Here is a 21,748-nt window from a genome sequence, read left to right on the forward strand (position 1 = left end):
GTGATTAAATGACAGAAGGGATGAGGGTGTAAGGCAAAGGGGGTGGTAATGGGACAAAACGAAACACAAATGGGCCAGAGGAGGTGTGAGCTTGTATAATGTTGCCTTTCTCTTTGTATCAAACTTTGAACCCTACCAAACCAAACTAAATGTCTGAATAATTTGGAATGGATTTCAAATTTGCACCCAAGAGCTTTGTTTATTGAGTAAACTATTGAAGTATTTTCTCTATTGCTAATATTCACTCTTTAGAAGAGCATAGAAGAGGAGAAAAGGCAACGAGATACTGTCAATTTAGAATTTTGTCAAAAATAAACACTGCTCCCAAGCAAATTCCATCCTCCCAGAAATAGCAATAGTAGATGACATTTTTTTTTAAAATTCTATCTCACACAAAAGGTCACACTAATGTAACCGAATAGTCTTATCAGTGAAATTGTGAGAAAGATGAAATGCCAACAGCCTTCAACCCTATTCTTACTCTCCCAAATAAAAGGTGCCTTAATGCTGTCCAGTTTGTAACATTTTCCTCACCCAGTTTCCTGTCCGTCCATCTTCATATTAAACTCATATCTACTAATATTTCCCTTTTAGGAATTACTGCCAAACTCCGTTATTAAAGCCATAAGTGGTGAGCTACGGTTGTACAGTGATGTGTGTGAAGCGTTCAATGCCGTGGAAGTCACTTTAGGATTTTTGGCCATGTCTGGGGGGGACCCTGACCAACAGCTGGTAGCCTATCTGAAGGAAGTATTGCAAATGGAAGATCAAACTGCACCTCACATAATGGAAGTAAGTGCATATTTATCCTGATTGCATAACAGATTGCTCTGGGATCTCTTGTGTTAATCTAACACAGACTAAGTGTTTTATGTTCTTGAACTTGTTGGAAATTATTCCTATTTTTGTACTAAATCTGCAAGTATAAATGGGTTTCCACTTTCTGCTTATCCATAATTGGTAATGATATGTAAAATGCACCACAGTGACATTCACGCCTATTCATGCTGATGCTCAGTGTTGATTGGTGAAGCGTCAACTTGACTCTAGCTTTTTGAGTTGGAGCTTGCGGGTTCAGGTCCTACTCCAGGACATGAGTACCTCATTTAGGCGGATACTTGAGTGCAAAATACTAGGAGTACTGTGGTGTTGAAGATAAAATTCTTTGGATCAAATCTAAACCAAGGCACCTATAAAGGCAAAATACTACAGATGCTGGAAACGAAACATCTTCCTGTTAGACGAATATTGCAATCCCATACCGTTACTTGAAGTAGAGCAGGGAGTTCGCCTGATATCCTAGCTAAGATTCACTAGCTCAAGCAACATCATCAAAAACAGATTAACTGGTAATTCATCTCATTTCTGTAGTGGGACATTGCTGCAAGCATATTGTCTACTGCATTTACCTACACAACAATATTAAAAAAAAGAAAGACTTGCATTTATATAGTGCCTTCCACAACCTCAAGACGTCCCAAGCTGCTTTACAGCCAATGAAGTACTTCTGAAGTGTAGTCACTGTTGTAATGTCAGAAACATAAGCCAGTTGCGCACAGCAAGCTTTCACAAACAGCAATATGACAATGACGAGATAATCTGTTTTTGTTGATTGAGGGATAAATATTGGTTAGGACACCAGGGATAACTCCCCTGCTCTTCAAAATAATGCCATGGGATCTTTTACATCCACCTGAGGGAGCACTCAGGGCTTCAGTTCAAAATCGCATCTGAAAGACAGCACCTCAGACGGTGCAGCACTCCTTCAACACTGCACTGGAGTGTCAGCCTAGATTTATGTGCTCAAGTCTCTGGAGTGGGACTTGAACCCACAACCTTCTGACTCTAGAGGCGAGAGCACTACCAATTGAGCCACGGCTAACACTCTAACTGGATTTCAAATTAATTAATTGTATGCGAAGTGGTTGATCACGTTTGAGTTCATTGATGCGGTGTTATATAAATGCAAGTTGTTAAAGCCTATCTTTCTTTAGACTTAGCAGTGATCGTGTTCAGTGTGAATTTTACAGTTTTTTGATTGAAAATCAGTCTTTTTTTTAGAAAAATGTATTTTCCATGCTTGGGGAGCTATCTAGACCATACAAGGGACAGCAAGGGCCAGCCCACGCTGTGATAATGTGTGCGCACTAGGTCCGTGCAGCAGAGTAGGTCTCCAGTTGTCTTGGGTAATCCTTAATCAAGCCCATGTGGTGGCTGGTATGCAACGGCCACCACATGTTAAAAATAATCCAGGCACAGGCACCTTCCATCCTTGAGGATGTAGTTCGGGTTCTTCATTCGAAACACCTGTGAACTCCTCATTTTTTTTCGCGTGGAAGCAAGTCATCCTTGTTTCGAGGGACCGCCTATGAGGACAAGATTTCAGTAATATGATTGATTTGGTTTCCTTCTGTGGTCCTCTTCTTTTTTTTTAATTTCCCCAATATTTGCCTTGATTTCTCCTGCAGCAAGTGCCATTTATCACTAAGAAAGTGACTATCTGACCGCCTCCTAATGCCACTTTGTATATGGGAACAAATAGATCGACTAGAGCATCTGGGTAGATTCTGCTGTCGATTTTGCCATTCATGCAACAAGGTGCCTCTTCTGCCCCTTTGCAACGAAATTGAGAATGATGCCTCACAATGTGGGCAATCCCAGGGTAGTATCCACCTTCTACCATTTGGGGCCGAGTGTGCTCACGTATCATTATGGTGCACCACTGGGACTTCATGTATTACCAGAAATTTATTATTAGCAGATGTGTCCACCTTTCATTTTTGTGTTGTTTGAAGCTGTTCACAAGAAGTGAGTGGTACTGAGAGGCTAGGCAGTGCAAGTGTTTTTATACATGTTAAATACTTTCATTTTTTAACTCTAGGCATTGAAGAGGTGCAACTTAAAGCACATCCGAGCACTTTGGCAACTCCTTTCGGCACGAAAATCGGAATGCATCCTCCACCTGAAGAGGGTATGAATTGGAGCCTTTACTTGGGGTGTGGGTGACTCAGGCGAGGTCACATTTATTGCCCATCCGAGTTCCCCAGAAACGCTGGTGACGGGCCTTCTTGAAATGTTGCATTTCTTGTACTGGCGTTCCCATCATGGTTTTGGGTCGGGAGTTCTAACATTTTGACCCAGTGATATTTTAATGCAATATACTTTGGGAATAGTGCAGGAAGGTGGAGTTGAGGTAGAAGATCGCCCATGATCTTGATGATTGGCTCGAAGGGCCAAATTGCCTACTCCACAGCTCCTATGTTCTTATTGACCCAGTGACGATGAAAGAATGGTAGTGTATGTCCAAGTAGGATGGTGTGTGACGTGAAGGGGAATTTGGAGATGATGGTGTTGGGCTACTTGAGTATTTTTGCAGCTGCCTCCACCATTACATATACTAATAAATTTACATAATTGTGTGGTCTTGGAGACTTCATTATATATTTTGTAATAATATATAAAGTACAGGTTGTACCTCTCCAGTCCGAGACTCTTTAGTCTGTAAACATCCGTGGTCTGGCATCAGTACCGGTGTGGGTTGCGTCCATTGAAAAAGAAATTGTGGCTCCACGTGTTAAACGTACGTGTGATGCAATTTGGATGACAAATCTTGACAGCCTTGTCCTGGCCAGCTAGAGATTTTACACTGGCTCGTGCTGTGGTTTGACATGCACTCCTCGCTGCTGAGGCCGCCTCTCCTTGCCTGATTAGCACTGGACGATTTCATCCCCCCACCCAGTCTCCAGAGGGGGAGGAGGGGGGAAGGGTGGGGAGATGGATGTTGTGTGTCTCAGTGCAAGGAGGCTGCCGCTTCCACCCGTCAGGCTCTGCTCACGGCTTACACACTGACTGGCGCCGGGAGTAGGATCGTGGCTAAGGGTCGGCACCTCTCCTTGACTTTATCCTCCACTCTATCTCCGACCTCTACGTTTTTTTGTGTGTATGTATGTGGTTTTTTGAGGTGTTGGTGTTCATTGACTTAAGCGGGCAAGGGAAGGGAAGGGCAGGTAGCTGACTGAGACGCCAAAGCTGGGCCTGAGGATTTTTTAAAAACGGAATGATTCTGGACGACTAAATGCTGCGCAGTGCATGCGCAGAACGCGCCCGGGTCGTTGGCACCAGTTGCCCTCCTGTGGTTCGGAAAATTCTCTGGTCTGGCACCAGTCCTAAGGGTGCCGGACCTGTGTTTTGTTTTATGGTCTGTTTCCAGTTCAATTTCATATTCAATTATGTTATCAAAGAGAAAGCATTGCAATCAATTGTTAAAATGTGAATTAATAAATGATGGGGTGTAATAGCTAAACAGCATCAGTGCCTTGAAGTAGTTCGACACTGGTTGACTTCCCCATCTGCCTGATTCATGGTCTCAGCCAGGCCACGATGTTGGAGTTGCAGGGCTCAGGCTACAAATTTCCCCACCAGGGGGCAGGCAAAATCCTGGGGAACAATAACTGCTGTCCCACTTGCTACCGCATGGTCAGGCTCAGAGCAGTTTTAGGCAGTGCCTGGAGATGGGATTCCTGGCTGCCCTCTTGGAAAGCTAAGCATGCATAGCACTGAGAGCATTATTGGGCAAACATATCTAAAAGGTGCTTGCCCTCCAGAAAAAATAATGGCTAAACGGTTAAATAACCAAATGCATGATTGTGATTTACAGAGAAATTTAAATATTCATTTTTGCATGATATGTAAATATGGATACTTGGGTGTGATTACAAGGCAGTAATCTAGATTTTAAGGTTCAGGAGACATCCTAAACTATAACAGCAATTTTTGAGCAGTGTATTATGTAACACAGGTCTCCAGCCTATTGCACTGTTTTCAATTGAGGTTTTTCAGTTCTGACTGGAGTGTCCAGTGCGCACTGTATACCGCTCACTCATGATGGCCAGGGTACAGAAAGTACATTGAAGCACCCATATGCTTGGCCACAGTAGTAGTGAGCTACTTGTTCTATGCCTCTGTGGGGAGGAGCCATGTAGCTGCAAGGCACCTCTATGCAGAAAGTGAGTTTAACCGCCGGCCATTGTTGCATGTCTTCTAGCAGTAGGCTTCAATTGGTGTTGGCTGAAGTCTGGGAGCAGGTTAGCCAGAACAGTGGGATGGAGAGAAATATCTTTTATTTAAAATAAAAGATAGGTCCTGACACTGGTACCGCAGGGTCAACAGTCATGATAAGTTACTGTAAATTTATCAAGAAATAATTTGGCATTTGATTAGTAGGAACGTTGAGGGCCAGTGTACACCATAAAATGTTGAGTAATTAGATATTTAATGGTATCGTACAGATCACAAAAATGAATGATACAATAGCTAAGTATTGTCCATATTTACGCTCATACTGCACAATTACAACCAGTTAAATTTTTGTAACTTGATTGATTCCCCAGTAGGAGAAACCTTTCATAAGATCAGAGAGACAAAAATGTACCTATTAAAGTGTAGATTCTTCATTATTTTTGTGTATGATTTTTCAGGATCCTTTCTCAGGAATTAGAAATGAATATAAAAAAGACCTCAGTGAGGAGGAGAAGAAACAATTGCATACCTTCTTCAAGCAAGCGAATGTAGATACATTCATACTGGAACTGCATGAAATGTTGACCCTGAAATGCAAAAATGTTCAATCATCGGAATCTTTGAACTCATCGTGGAGGTATGCCCACTTGCTATAATACTTGTACAGGCAACTCTCGATTATCCAGAGCCCTCGGGGATCGGGCTATTCCGGGTAAACGATTTTGCCGCTAGAGCGAGTACAGTAGAGTACATTTTCTATCAGTCTTGCTTGCTTCCTGAAATCTTTTTTATTTCTTTCTTCCTTTCTGCACAACCAACATGTTATGACTGGTGTTATCAACTTGTATAGATGTGTATCGCTGTAAATGCATTTTCTGAAAAAGTAAGACCATCATCGGTCGGCGGAGAAAGAGCACAGACAAGCCGGACGGCGCCAGCATGCAGGGTCCCCACCTGAGCCATGCATGTTTATTTAGCAACACAACAGCAACAGCAACGGCCCCATTCCTTTCCCGTCGACTACTAAGAAGAAATCTTCCTTTAACATTACAATGCGTTTCATTTAAACTTTTGGCGAGAGTGCAAACGGGATCGCTTCTGGCATCCGAAAATCGGGAGAGATGTGTAACAGCCGTTCGACCATGCATCGTCCGACTTGCGCTCTGGCCAGGAGTTAAAATATCCTCGATAAGCACACGGTTTCAAATGTGCAGAGATGAGATAAACACAACTTGATAAAATTCAACTTGGGTGCAGGGGGAGGGGTCAATAAAACGGGCAGTATCAGACTTCAGTGAAAAGACAAATCCAGCTGGGTCGGGCATGTGCCGTTGCAGCGGGTTCTCTGTTAGATCCGTGTACGGATAATCGAGAGTTGCTTGTACTTATAAATCACCATCATGTCAAAACATTTTGCTATCAATTTTTCAGTAGACAATTGAACTGTAGCAACAGTTTAAAGTAGTGGAATGTATACATAGATAAATTACAAGCCATGCAGTTTGCCATTGATTTGAGCAAAAGACATTTTCATGCAATATTCTTTAGGGATAGTGAAGGTAGGTGGAGTTAAGGTAGAAGATCAGCCATGATCTTGATGAATGGCGGAGCAGGCTCGAAGGGCCAAATGGCCTTCTCCAGCTCCTATTTCTTATGTAATTCTTCTGTTAAGCTGGCGAGGTGGTGGTGATATGGTCATGTTCTCGGGTCTATTAAAACCCATCTTCTGACCACCACACCTGGGAACTACTTTACTAGTAAAACCAGAGTCTCTCAAATCAAACTGTTCGAAACAACAATTGGGGAGCTTTTTTGTGTCACTTTACATAATTATTGTGTACTGTTTACATTATTCTGCAGATAATAAATGTATTAAAATGCAGCAATTTGGCTTGCTCTATCTGTGGCCTGTCCAGAGTGTCAGTCAAGATGGGCATAGAAATGCCCATGATCTGCATTATCCAAGTGGTGGGGGGACAGCGAAGGCTTTGAACATAGATTGGGGAGAGAGGAAGAGAGGAGGCTCAGTTTCATATTTCTTAATTCAAAGCAACTTGAGACTTCTTTGTTTCCCAATACCTAAAGCTCATTTTTATTTTTTTCAGTTTGAAAGATTCACTGAAAACTATTATGGATATGAAGGAAGTGAATAATCTGCCAGAACTCGATGACCTTTTCCCAGACCAAATTCTGTTGTCGACGAGTGTGGCGACTTGGAAAGCAGCCGTGGCGTTCAAACGGCAATGATTACAGGTTTCAAGATAATTTTGAAGAACCATTTAGACAAAATCTTTGTTTCACAGCAATAAATGCATAATTCTGATACAAAATAGCGATCATAAAATAGGGAATTTCTTTTAAAAAGAGATTACAATCAATGTTTCTACTCATCACTGAAGCAATGATGTATGAAAGACTGTATCAGATATAATTGCCTTTGTCTTACACCTGGAGTTACTTTGAGGAGATGTTTGAAGTTTACAAAATACAGATTGCATTATTAAAAGTTAGTCAGTCAGTGCTTATCTTGGTGTCTTAGTCCAAGATTGATTAAGCATTGTAACACATCATGAAATTACAATTTTGCTGTGCACTGCATATAAATTTACGTGAATACGGGTGTTAGGATATATTCTGCCTGCCATAACGAAAAATGCGCGCAATCTTCTGTATTCATTGAGGTGCCTTTCTGCTAAAAAGCTGCTTAAGAATGTGAATATTGGTTTCTGTAATGATACTGTTTTTCAATAAAAGACTCGCAAGTGCTCATTTTTTTGAAAACTTTTCAGTAAATTTTGAAAACATAATGTTTGCTTTTAATATTAGGTCTTGCTGTAAGTTTCTACTGAAATCAAATAAAGCATGTTAACTACAAATGGTGATATGATTTTCAACAAAGTGGCAAACCTTTATTATTTGAAAGCAATGCAACAACAAATCATGTTGGAAACACGTTAACATCACACGTTAACATCATGACAAAACTGCTTCTGGCTCGTCTCGCTCTCCAACTTAAAGCAATGTTGTTGAGAGATGATAGATTTGATAGCAACTTACATTACATACTGTGTTGTTGCACACTAAAGTGGTTAACTTCAAGCCTGAATGGCCATAACAACTTGTATTTCTATAGCACCTTTAATGTAGTAAAAATCCCATGGTGCTTCACAGGAGTGTTATAAAACAGAATTTGACACCGAGCCACATAAGGAGAAATTAGAGCAGATGACCAAAGGCTTGGTCAAAGAGATAGGTCTTAAAGGAGGAAAGAGAGGTTTAGGGAGGGAATTCGAGTTTAGGGCGTAGGCAGCTGAAGGCACGGCCACCAATGATTGAGCGTTTAAAATCAGAGATGTGAACTAATTTTAACAGGGTTACATGAAGAGAGAGACCTGGGGGTGTACACAAATCTTTTAACGTAGCACGACAAGTTGAGAAGGATGTTAAAAAAGCATATGGGATCCTTGGCTTTATAAATGGAGGCATAGAGTACAAAAGCAAGGAAGTTATGCTAAACCATTATAAAACACTGTTTAGGCCTCAGCTGGAGTATTGTGGCTAATTCTGGGCACCACACTTTTGAAATAATGTCAAGAACTGGGAGAGGGTGCAGACTATTTACTAGAATTCTCCCAGAGATGAAGGACTTTAATTATGTGGAGAGACTGGGGTTATTTTCCTTAGAGCAAAGACGGTTAAGGGGAGATTTGATAGTTCATAATCATGAACGGCTTTGACGGAGTAATAAATAATGTGAAACTGTTTCCAGTGGCAGAAAGATTGGTAACATAAGAGCATAACAAATAGGAGCAAGAGTAGCCTCTGTTGTATCGCCTCCAAGGCAAGCATATCCTTCCTTGGATAAGGAGACCAAAACTGCACAGTACTCCAGGTGTGGTCTCACCAAGGCCCTGTACAATTGTAGTAAGACTTTGTTACTCTTAATACTCCAAACTCCTTGCAGTAAAGGACAACATGACTGCCATTTGTCTTCCTTATTGCTTGCTGTACCTGTATGCTAGCTTTCTGTGTTTCTTGCACAAGGACACCCAAATCTCTCTGAACACTTGTGTGATTGATAAAAGAACCAGAGGTGAGAGAACCATTTTTTAACGTGAATTGTCTGGAATGCACTGCCTGAAAGGCTGGTGGAAGCAGATTCAATAGTAATATTCAAAGGAAAGTTAGATAAATACTTGAAAACTTTACAGGGTTTTGGTAGGGCTACCCAATTAATCCCACTCCGCTGCTCTTTCCCCAATGAGCTGGCACAATGGGCCAAATGGCCTCCTGCTCTATCTTTCTGATACCAGATTCATGTCCTGTGCCATATTTAGCCCTTATTGTACTGAGCCACATTTTCTACCGGAGAAGCCTCGCCTTTTTCCAAGTCCCCTATCAGCACAAATGTAGTCCAATAAACTCCTGTTGTCCTAGCATATCCAATTTTTTTGAACCTCGCCAACTATTTTAACAGTGGCATTTGCAGACTGAAGGTAAAAATCACTGCAGTAATACAGCTAAAGATGCAGCAGGTGGCACTATAAACAGATAAGACTGCAGAACTGCATTTTGAAATCCTTGCACCAGACATTTGATAAGTTAAGTTTTTATTGTGTTGGTTTTGTTCTAGTGATCTATACTTATATTTATTTCCAGAAGTCATCTCATGAATAGATTTTTTTTAAATTTGAAATTGTGTGAATTATTAATGTAAGCAATACTTGCAACTATTTTCCCTTTGCAACAATCTTGCCTTTTTTACTATCTCTTCAGACTACAACAACGTCCATTAAAATAGCGCCTTTAACATAGCATTTGGGAATTAATCTTGAGGAGCAGGAATGATTGAAGTTCCAAGAAGGCTTTTGAAGATAGAGGGGTAGAGGGAGAAAATTCCAGAATATAGGAAGAGGAGGAGGCCATTCAGCCCCTTGAGTGTGTTCTGTCATTCAATGAGATCATGGCTGATCTGTATCCTAACTCTTTACCTGCCTTAGCTCCGTATCCCTTAATACCCTTGGCTAGCAAAACTCTTATCGCTGTCAGATTTTAAATGATTAATTGAGCTAGCATCTACTATTTGTGGGAGAGAGTTCCACACTTCCACCACCCTCTGAGAAGAAGTGTTTCTTAACACCTCTCCTGCATAGCCTGGCTCTGATTTTAAGGTTATGTCTACTTGTCCTCAACTCCCTCACCAGCAGAAAAAGTTTGTCTCTATCTACCCTATCAATTCCTTTAAAGATCCTAAAAACCTCAATCAAATCACTGCTTAACCTTCTATATTCCAGGGAATACAAACTTAGTTTATGTAATCTGTCCTCATAATTTAACCCTTGGAGCTCTGGTAACATTCGGGTCAAGATGGCCAAAGGTCCTGCCACTAATGGTAAAACATAGCACACAGTAAACAAGGACATAGGAGGATGCAGAAGGGCCATGTAAATTAAATTGAGATTGTGCCCCACCATAAAGACCAATAGGGGCAGATGATGGGCCCTTTTTTTTTGTAGGTCCGTACTGAAGTAGAGCTAGATGATTGGTGCTCCCTCACTACTGCACATCTCCATAGTGGTGCTTGAACTCTCAACCTTCTGATAAAGGAACATAAGAATTGCGAGGGGGAAAAAAGACCACAGTCCAACTAATTCGCCCTTCTCCCATCCTGCTAATCGTATGATACAATGGCAATCAATCTCTGTCACTTAGTCTACAACAGACCCAGACAGGGCGCAAGGAAAACCCCAGTGGTGGAGAGCTTTAGGAACCATAAGTCCAAAGTTACCTGTTCTTCTTGCTACATGTCATGTCTCAAATTACTCATTTTCCAAGGCTAAATGACTACCAACTGAGTCAAGGTACCATTTTATGATCGATTAGTTGGCTCACAAGTATAGAATGCAACATGCAGCCTAGGTATATGAAGTAAGAGCAAGATTAGGATTACTCAGTAAGAACAACTTCCCTGTAAACCACCAATTAGCAATTTGGAAATATACCTAAAGCTTCTCGCTATTGACAAGTGGCAGCTCTCTTGCTCTGGAGAATCACCGGTACAAAAATAACGTGTTGCTATGAAACTGATCCACAAAAAAAGTTACACCATTTGCACAATTTAGGTTTGCAATTCATCTCTTAACTTTTTATTATATTGTTATTTGTACGTGAATATGAGGAAATGATGGAATATAGCAAACCTTTGTAACAGACATTAAGTGTTAGCTCGGCTTAGGTCTTAGCCAGATGGTGGTGGGTTCAAATGCCAATTTCTGGAAATCTGTAAAACGAACTCCAAAAGTATGTTTTTAAAAATTCGATCATGGGATGTGGGACTTGCTGGCAAGACCAGCATTTATTGCCCATCCCTAATTGCCCTTGAGAAGGTGATGGTGATTAATAGGAAGTTAATTTTTCCACGTGTGTCTTTTGACATAGAGGCACAATATAAGGTTTTCAAATAATTTTCACCAGCCGTTAGAACTGAAGATAGAATTGTACACTTTGTCCAGTTTCAGACCTGGTGTCAAACTTTGTTTGATAACACTCCTGTGAAGCACCTAGGGAAAGTTTTACTACGTTAAAGGTGCTATATAAATGCAAGTTGTTAAAATCTGAGACAACTAATGACCTGAAGGTTGTTCAACCACTTTGGTCACTGAAATTAATTTGTTTAACATGAAAACTCTGCACAATTGCATGTTGAATAGGATAGTTGGAGTGTGAGTGGTTGTAAGAGAAGACATAGAGGAGACCTGATAGAGGTCTTTAAAATTATGAACGGGTTGGACAGGGTAGATGAGGAGAGAATGATTCCACTTGTGGGAAAATCCAAAACTAGGACCCATAAATACAGCATAGTTACTAATAAATCCAATAGGAAAATAAGGAGAAATTCCTTTAACTAGAGAGTGGTTAGAATGTGGAACTCGCTACCATGGGAAGTGGTTGAGGCAAATTGCTTAGATTCTTTTAAAAGTAAATTAGACAAGTACAAGAGATAAACAACAACTTGTATTTATATAGTGCCTTTAATGTAGTAAAACATCCCAAGGCGCTTCACAGGAGTATTATGACAAAAAAAATTGATGCCAAGCCCCATAAAGAGAAATTAGGGCAGGTGACCCAAAGCTTGGTCAAAGAGGTAGGTTTTAAGGAGTGTCTTAAAGGAGCAGAAGTAGAAAGGCGGAGAGGTTTAGGGAAGGAATTCCAGAGCAGGACCTAGGAAAGGGAATGGTGCCTTTCACAACCACTGGACGACTCAAAGCGCTTTAAAGCCAATTAAGTACTTTTGGACTGTAGTCACTGTTTTAATGTAGGGAATGTGGCAGCCAATTTGCAAACAGTAATGTGATAATGACCAGATAATCTGTTTTTGTTATGTTGATTGAGGAATAAATATTGGCCAGGACACCGGGGATAATTTCCCTGCTCTTCTTCGAAATAATGCCGTGGGATCTTTTACGTCCACCTGTGAGAGAGCAGACGGGACCTCGGATTAATGTCTCATCCGAAAGATGGCACCTCTGACAGTGCAGCATTCCCTTGGCACTGCACTGGAGTGCCAGCCTAGATTTTTGCGCTCAAGTCCCTGGAGTGGGACGATGAACCTTACAACCTTCTGACTCGGAGGCGAGAGAGCGCTACCTCCTGATGCCACATGAACATTTACAGAAAGGGAATAGAAAGATAAGCTGAAAGGCTGAGATGAGAACAACAGCGGAGCAGGCTCGAGGGGCTAGATGGCCTACTCCTGTTCCTAATTCTTATGTTCTTATAAGAATTCGGAGCAGGAGTAGGCCTTTTGGCCCCTTCGAGCCTGCTCCGCCATTCAGTAAGATCATGGCTGATCTTCTACCTCAACTCCAGTTTCCTGTCCCCATAGCCCTTGATTCCTCCCAAAATCTCGCGCTGGCTGTCTTGAACACACTCAATGACTGAACCTTCGCAGCCCTCTGGGGTAGAGTGAAGATGTATCTCCTGGGCTCAGGCATATGGAATGGGAGACTGGTGTTGGAGCATGAACACCAGCACAGCTCAGTTGGCTTACAGGGCTGCCTATCCCACGTGTTTGCAGCCACAGGATGAGCTGCACGTGGCACCAGTCAGGCTCCTGGCGGAACTGAGGCGCGGAGGGCGACCGCGCATGCGCGCATTCTTCGCCGTCCGGGGGAGCTGAGGCTCTAATGGCGGCGTCGCCGGAGGCCGAGAGTCAACTGCTCCAGCTCCAAGAGTGGCAGAGGTACACTAAACGCTTTCATTTAAATTATAAATTATGTATTTTTACACCCCGCATACACATACACACACGACACGGCGCCCCAACACACGGGGAATTTAGCTCTCCCACCCCGAGTAATCACGCGCACCACCAACTGTCAGCGCTGCGGGGCGCGGGCCTTGCCATCGCACTGCACCCTAGGAGTTGTAGGCGGAAGTCACCTGGGAGCGAACTACAACTCCCGGCACACCGCGCGGCACCAGCGACAGAGCCATTGTCACTCCCAGCACAGGTAGGTGCACAGATAAAAGTCTGGAGTGCTGGAAATCTGAAAAAGGCAGGAAGGAGTGGGAAAAGATAAAACTGCAAATACACAGCTAGTCAGTCAGCATTTAAAAAAAAAACACAACAGCAACTTGTGTTTATATAGTGCCTTTAATGTCGTAAAACGCCCCAAGGCGCTTCACAGGAGTGTTGTAAGACAAAAAAATTGACACCGGGCCACATAAGGTAAAATTAGAGTAGGTGACCGACCATAAGCTTAGTCAAAGAGGTAGTTTTAAGGAGCGTGTGACTTGTGGCTTCATTCTGCAATTGGCAGAAAAATCAACAGTCCAATAATCCATGAAGTATCTTTTATTTCCCAACTACAATTCTGATTTTTCCTCCTTGTGAGATACACAAATCCAGATGTTAACAAAAATATTTTGATTTGGGAATATCAAGCAAAGCTAACAACTATTTTGTACCTCACAGAACATTCCCACATATTTGCTTATATTAAGTTGAGTATATGTAGAGTCAGGTGGCCTGTATTGGAGGTTTGTTTTTAACACTTTTTTGAAAAAAAGGAAAAAGTCAAATGTGAACCATCACTATTTTCTGGAACTTTCTGATTCTTGCACTTGTCATAGGAACAGCAGGAAGCTATTTAGCCCCTCGAGCCTGTTCCGCCATTCACTAAGATAATGGCTGATCTGCAACAACTCCCTATACCCGCCTTTGCCCCATATTTCTTAATACCTTTTGGTTAACAGAAATCTATCAATCTCAGATTTACAATTAACCATTGATCGAGCATCAACTGCTGTTTGCGGAAGAGAGTTCCAAACTTCTTACCACCCTTTGCGTGTAGAAATGTTTCCTAACTTCACTCCTGAAAGGCATGGCTGTAATTTTTAGGCTATGTCCCCTAGTCCTAGATTCCTCCACCAGTGGAAATGGTTTCTCTCGACCCTATCAGTTCCCCTTAATATCGTTAAAAACTGTCATCAACTCACCCCTTAATCTTCTGAATTCCAGGGACTAAATACAACCCTAGTTTGTGTAAACTATCATCGTAATTTACCCTCAGAGTTCAGGTATCATTCTCGTAAATCTATGCTGCACTCTTTCCGTGGCCAATATATCCTTCTTACGGTGTGGTGCCCAGAACTCAACACAATACTCCAAGTGTGGTCTAACCAGGACTTTGTATATCTGCAACATGACTTCTAATCCCTTGTATTCTAGTCCTCGAGATATAAAGCCCAGCATTCCATTAGCATTTTTGGTTATTTTAATGATCTATGTACATGGACCCCGATGGCTCTTTGAACCTCCACTGCTTCTCACCTTTTCACCATTTAGAAAGTATTCTGATCCATCCTTTTTAGATCCAAAGTGGATGACCTCACACTTGCCTGTATTGAAATCCATTTGCTACAATTTTGCCCATTCATTTAATTTATTAATATAATTTTGTAATATTATGCTTCCACCTACACTGCTTACAATGCCGCCTATCTTTATATCATTGCCAAACTTTGATATGTGGCTCTCTATCCCATCATCTAAGTTATTAATAAATACAGTGAAAAGTTGAGTCCCAACACAAATCCCAATGGGACACCACGAGTCATAGAATCATAGACTCGTTATAGCACAGTAAGAGGCCATTCGGCCCGTCGAGCCCATGCCAGCAAGAGCAATTCAACTAGTCCCACTCCTCCGCCCTTTCCCTGTAGCCCTGCAATTTTCTTTCCTTCAATTACTTGTACAATTACCTTTTGAAAGCCACAATTGAATCTGCCTTCACCACCCTTTCAGGCAGTGCATTCCAGATCCTAACCACTCGCTGCGTAAAAAAAGTTTTCCTCCTGTCGCCTTTGGTTCTTCTGTCAATCATCTTAACTCTGTCTGGTTCTCGACCCTTCCGCCAATGGGAACAGTTTCTCTCTATCTACTCTGTCTAGACACTCATGATTTTGAACACCTCGATCAAATCTCCTCTGCTGTAAGGAGAACAAACCCAGCTTCTCCAGTCTACCCACGTAACTGTAATTCCTCATCTGCTGTCCTTATATGACTCCGGACCCACAGCAATGTGGTTGACTCTTAACTGCCCTCTGAAATGGCCTAGCAAGCGACTCAGTTGTAACAAACCGCTACGAGAAACAAGAGGAAGAATAAAACCAAACGGACCACCTGGCATTGACCTAGGTACCGGACAGCTCAGTCAACCCTGTAAAATCCTCCTCACTAACGTCTGGGGACTTGTGCCAAAACTGGAGCATTGTCCCACAGACTAGTCAAGCAACAGCCTGACAATGTCATACTCTCAGAATCATACCTTTCAGCCAATGTCCCAGACTCCTTCATCACCATCCCTGGGTATGTCCTGTCCCACCGGCAGGACAGACCCACCAGGGGTGGTGGCATAGTGGTATACAGGCGGAAGGGAGTGGCCCGAGGAGTCCTCAACATTGATTCCAGATCCCATGAATGCTAATAGCTTCAGGTCAAACATGGAAACCTCCTGATTACCACCTATCGCCCTCCCTCAGCTGATGGATCCGTAATCCTCCTTGTTGAACACCACTAGGAAGAAGCACTGAGGGTAGCAAGGGCACAGAATGTGGCTTGGTAACACCACGACTGACCGAGCCCTCAAGGACATAGCTGCCAGACTGGGCAGGTGGTGAGAACACCAACACGAAGGAAAAACCTACTCGACCTCGTCCTCACCAATCTACCTGTCAGACGCATCTGTCTATGATAGCATTTGTAGCAGTGACCACCACACAGTCCCTGTGGAGACGAAGTCCCGTCTTCATACTGAGGACACACTCCGTCGTGTTGTGTGGCACTACCACCGTGCTAAATGGGATAGATTGAGAACAGATCTAGCCGCTCAAGACTGGGCATCCCTGGACAGCAGGTGCCTGGGAACACCATCACCTGCAAGCTTCCCTCCAAGTTACACACCATCCTGACATGGAAATATATCGCCGTTCCTTGATCGTCGCTGGGTCAAAATCCTGGAACTCCCTCCTTAACAGCACTGTGGGAGTACCTTCATCACACGGACTGTAGCGGTTCAAGAAGGTGGCTCACCACCACCTTCTCAAGGGCAATTAGGGATGGGCAATAAATGCTGGCCTTGCCAGCGACGATTTAACTGAATTCAAACTCTCCAGCTACCGTGATGGGATTTAAACTCATGTCTTCAGATCATTAGTCCAGGCCTCTGGATTTCTAGTCCAGTAACATAACCACTATGCTACCGTTCCCACTGTATAGTGGCATCAAGGTTACAGGACTATGCTAATCCATTGTGTGCACGAGGGCTGCCTTCTCCAGATGGGCAGCTGGGAGCAAGCAGGTAGAGGGCTGCAAGCAAAGGGAGTGGAATGCTTGCATTCTTAAAATTGATCACTCTGAATATCTGAATCTGATTAAAAGGCCCCACAACACCAGACATGCACAGAAGCCAAGCACCTCTGCATCAGCCTGTATTGACACATAAGAAAAGATATAGGAGCAGGAGTAGGCCACCTGGCCCCTCGAGCCTGCTCCACTATTCAATAAGATCATGACTGATCTAATCTTGGCCTCAACTCCCTTTCCCTGCCCACTCCCCATAATCCTTGACTCCCTTATCGTTCAAAAATCTGTCTATCTCCACAAATATATTCAATGACCCAGCCTCCAAAGCTCTCTGGGGCAGAGAATTCCAAAGATTCAGGACCCTTTGAGAGAAGAAATTCCTCCTCATTTCCGTTTTAAATGTGCGACACCTTATTCTGAAACTGCCCCCTAGTTCTAGATTCCCCCACATGGCAGCATTGGTCCACCAATTTTGGCAGTTTTCTAAATCCATCTTGTAATGTTTGATTGAATTTGTTACCATGAATTATTTATGGTTTTGATGTGTTGTTCAAATATTGACCGTAACTTCCTTCTAACAGGAAGCAGATAGAGCTGAAGAAGCAGATGATTGACCACAACACTGAAGACTGGCAGAGTAATGAGGGCTTTGAAGGGTTAGAGCGTGTCGGAGGTGTGGATTTATCTTACATCAAGGGAGATGAAGTCAATGCTTGTGCCTCATTAGTGGTTCTCAGTTATCCTGATCTTCAGGTAAATTCAGACACAAAACTTGGAAAGACTATAGCTGACTTATATACAAAATTTATTAAGTGATGCTAGCCGTGTGCAAAGACCACACTGGTAAAGTAACACCAACCTGCATTTATATAGCACCTTTAACATAGTCAACATCCCAAGGCACTTCACAGAGGAGAGGCAGATGGTGAGACAGAGTAAAAGATTTAGGGGAACTTGGTGCAAATGATGATAATAGTTTGTTGAGGAGGCTTTTGAAGGGGAGGGTGGGGTGAGAGCGTAGCAGGATGAAGAGATTCAGGGAGAGACACAGGGTCAGGGCTGAGACAACTGGAAGGTCTGCCACTGCTCATGGAGCAGTAGGAAGGGCAATATGTACAGGAGGCCAGGCAGTAGGAAGGGCAATATGTACAGGAGACCAGGCAGTAGGAAGGATGGTATGTACAGGAGACCAGGCAGTAGGAAGGGCGATATGTAGAGGAGACCAGGCAGTAGGAATGGCAATATGTAGAGGAGACCAGGCAGTAGGAATGGCAATATGTAGAGGAGACCAGGCAGTAGGAAGGGCGATATATACAGGAGACCAGGCAGTAGGAAAGGCAATATGTACAGGAGACCAGGCAATAGGAATGGCAATATGTGCAGGAGACCAGGCAGTAGGAAGGGCGATATGTATAGGAGACCAGGCAGAAGGAAAGGCAATATGTAGAGGAGACCAGGCAGTAGGAAGAGCGATATGTACAGGAGACCAGGCAGTAGGAAGGGCGATATGTACAGGAGACCAGGCAGTAGGAAGGGCGATATGTACAGGAGACCAGGCAGTAGGAAGGGTGATTAGTGCAGGAGACCAGGCAGTAGGAATGGCAATATGTGCAGGAGACCAGGCAGTAGGAAAGGCGATATGTACAGGAGACCAGGCAGTAGGAAAGGCAATATGTACAGCAGACCAGACAGTAGGAAGGGCGATATGTACAGGAGACCAGGCAGAAGGAAAGGCGATATGTACAGGAGACCAGGCAGTAGGAATGGCAGTATGTACAGGGGACCAGGCAGTAGAAATGGCAGTATGTACAGGAGACCAGGCAATATGAAGGGCGGTAGGTGCAGGAGACCAGGCAGTAGGAAAGGCAATATGTACAGGAGACCAGGCAGTAGGAATGGCAATATATGCAGGAGACCAGGCAGTAGGAATGGCAGTATGTACAGGAGACCAGGCAGTAGGAATGGCAATATGTAGAGGAGACCAGGCAGTAGGAATGGCAATATGTAGAGGAGACCAGGCAGTAGGAAGGGCGATATATACAGGAGACCAGGCAGTAGGAAAGGCAATATGTACAGGAGACCAGGCAATAGGAATGGCAATATGTGCAGGAGACCAGGCAGTAGGAAGGGCGATATGTACAGGAGACCAGGCAGTAGGAATGGCAATATGTACAGGAGACCAGGCAGTAGGAAGGGCGATATGTGCAGGAGACCAGGCAGTAGGAAGGGCGATATGTACAGGAGACCAGGCAGAAGGAAAGGCAATATGTAGAGGAGACCAGGCAGTAGGAAGAGCGATATGTACAGGAGACCAGGCAGTAGGAAGGGCGATATGTACAGGAGACCAGGCAGTAGGAAGGGCGATATGTACAGGAGACCAGGCAGTAGGAAGGGTGATTAGTGCAGGAGACCAGGCAGTAGGAATGGCAATATGTGCAGGAGACCAGGCAGTAGGAAAGGCGATATGTACAGGAGACCAGGCAGTAGGAAAGGCAATATGTACAGCAGACCAGACAGTAGGAAGGGCGATATGTACAGGAGACCAGGCAGAAGGAAAGGCGATATGTACAGGAGACCAGGCAGTAGGAATGGCAGTATGTACAGGGGACCAGGCAGTAGAAATGGCAGTATGTACAGGAGACCAGGCAATATGAAGGGCGGTAGGTGCAGGAGACCAGGCAGTAGGAAAGGCAATATGTACAGGAGACCAGGCAGTAGGAATGGCAATATATGCAGGAGACCAGGCAGTAGGAATGGCAGTATGTACAGGAGACCAGGCAGTAGGAATGGCAGTATGTACAGGAGACCAGGCAGTAGGAAGGGCGATATGTACAGGAGACCAGACAGTAGGAAAGGCAATATGTACAGGAGACCAGGCAGTAGGAATGGCAATATGTACAGGAGACCAGGCAGTAGGAAGGGCGATATGTGCAGGAGACCAGGCAGTAGGAATGGCACTATGTACAGGAGACCAGGCAGTAGGAATGGCAATATGTACAGGAGACCAGGCAGTAGGAAGGGCGATATGTGCAGGAGACCAGGCAGTAGGAATGGCACTATGTACAGGAGACCAGGCAGTAGGAAAGGCAATATGTACAGGAGGCCTGGCAGTAGGAAGGGCGTTATGTACAGGAGACCAGGCAGTAGGAAGGGCAATATGTATAGGAGACCAGGCAGTAGGAAAGACAATATGTACAGGAGACCAGGCAATATGAAGAGCGATATGTACAGGAGACCAGGCAGTAGGAATGGCAATGATGTACAGGAGACCAGGCAGTAGGAAGGGTGGTATGTACAGGAGACCAGGCAGAAGGAAGGGCGATATGTACAGGAGACCAGGCAATAGGAAGGGCGATATGTACAGGAGACCAGGCAGTAGGAAGGGCGATATGTACAGGAGACCAGGCAGTAGGAAGGGTGATTAGTGCAGGAGACCAGGCAGTAGGAATGGCAATATGTGCAGGAGACCAGGCAGTAGGAAAGGCGATATGTACAGGAGACCAGGCAGTAGGAAAGGCAATATGTACAGCAGACCAGACAGTAGGAAGGGCGATATGTACAGGAGACCAGGCAGAAGGAAAGGCGATATGTACAGGAGACCAGGCAGTAGGAATGGCAGTATGTACAGGGGACCAGGCAGTAGAAATGGCAGTATGTACAGGAGACCAGGCAATATGAAGGGCGGTAGGTGCAGGAGACCAGGCAGTAGGAAAGGCAATATGTACAGGAGACCAGGCAGTAGGAATGGCAATATATGCAGGAGACCAGGCAGTAGGAATGGCAGTATGTACAGGAGACCAGGCAGTAGGAATGGCAGTATGTACAGGAGACCAGGCAGTAGGAAGGGCGATATGTACAGGAGACCAGACAGTAGGAAAGGCAATATGTACAGGAGACCAGGCAGTAGGAATGGCAATATGTACAGGAGACCAGGCAGTAGGAAGGGCGATATGTGCAGGAGACCAGGCAGTAGGAATGGCACTATGTACAGGAGACCAGGCAGTAGGAATGGCAATATGTACAGGAGACCAGGCAGTAGGAAGGGCGATATGTGCAGGAGACCAGGCAGTAGGAATGGCACTATGTACAGGAGACCAGGCAGTAGGAAAGGCAATATGTACAGGAGGCCAGGCAGTAGGAAGGGCGTTATGTACAGGAGACCAGGCAGTAGGAAGGGCAATATGTATAGGAGACCAGGCAGTAGGAAAGACAATATGTACAGGAGACCAGGCAATATGAAGAGCGATATGTACAGGAGACCAGGCAGTATGAATGGCAATATGTACAGGGGACCAGGCAGTAGGAATGGCAATGATGTACAGGAGACCAGGCAGTAGGAAGGGTGGTATGTACAGGAGACCAGGCAGAAGGAAGGGCGATATGTACAGGAGACCAGGCAATAGGAAGGGCGATATGTACAGGAGACCAGGCAGTAGGAAGGGCGATATGTACAGGAGACCAGGCAGTAGGAATGGCAATATGTGCAGGAGACCAGGCAGTAGGAAAGGCAATGATGTACAGGAGACCAGGCAGTAGGAAAGGCAATATGTACAGCAGACCAGACAGTAGGAAGGGCGATATGTACAGGAGACCAGGCAGAAGGAAAGGCGATATGTACAGGAGACCAGGCAGTAGGAATGGCAGTATGTACAGGGGACCAGGCAGTAGAAATGGCAGTATGTACAGGAGACCAGGCAATATGAAGGGCGGTAGGTGCAGGAGACCAGGCAGTAGGAAAGGCAATATGTACAGGAGACCAGGCAGTAGGAATGGCAATATATGCAGGAGACCAGGCAGTAGGAAAGGCAATATGTGCAGGAGACCAGGCAGTAGGAATGGCAGTATGTACAGGAGACCAGG

The 21,748-nt window shown here is 44.2% G+C and overlaps 2 protein-coding genes across 11 annotated transcripts in view; both read left to right on the top strand.

Moving 5' to 3' along the window:
- LOC139226791 (E3 ubiquitin-protein ligase rnf213-alpha-like) overlaps positions 1-7,877 on the top strand; it is a 165,936-nt gene extending 158,059 nt beyond the window's left edge. For all 4 annotated transcript variants that reach the window (XM_070857804.1, XM_070857806.1, XM_070857805.1 and 1 more), the window contains 4 exons: positions 595-792; positions 2,882-2,971; positions 5,478-5,656; positions 7,125-7,877. In XM_070857804.1, coding sequence (XP_070713905.1) covers positions 595-792; positions 2,882-2,971; positions 5,478-5,656; positions 7,125-7,266 — 609 coding nt within the window. In that variant the 3' untranslated portion in view covers positions 7,267-7,877. The remainder of the gene's footprint in view (positions 1-594; positions 793-2,881; positions 2,972-5,477; positions 5,657-7,124) is intronic.
- A 5,304-nt stretch (positions 7,878-13,181) lies between these two features.
- Positions 13,182-21,748, top strand: part of LOC139227162 (endonuclease V-like) — a 167,688-nt gene continuing 159,121 nt past the window's right edge. For all 7 annotated transcript variants that reach the window (XR_011587402.1, XR_011587401.1, XR_011587400.1 and 4 more), the window contains exons 1-2: positions 13,182-13,261; positions 17,470-17,641. Coding sequence is in view for 3 of the 7 variants with exons in the window: in XM_070858226.1 (XP_070714327.1) it covers positions 13,206-13,261; positions 17,470-17,641 (228 nt within the window). In the remaining 4 variants the exon portion in view is untranslated. The remainder of the gene's footprint in view (positions 13,262-17,469; positions 17,642-21,748) is intronic.

Source organism: Pristiophorus japonicus, chromosome 16, assembly GCF_044704955.1.
Source record: "Pristiophorus japonicus isolate sPriJap1 chromosome 16, sPriJap1.hap1, whole genome shotgun sequence".
In the NCBI taxonomy this organism is placed as follows: domain Eukaryota; kingdom Metazoa; phylum Chordata; class Chondrichthyes; family Pristiophoridae; genus Pristiophorus; species Pristiophorus japonicus.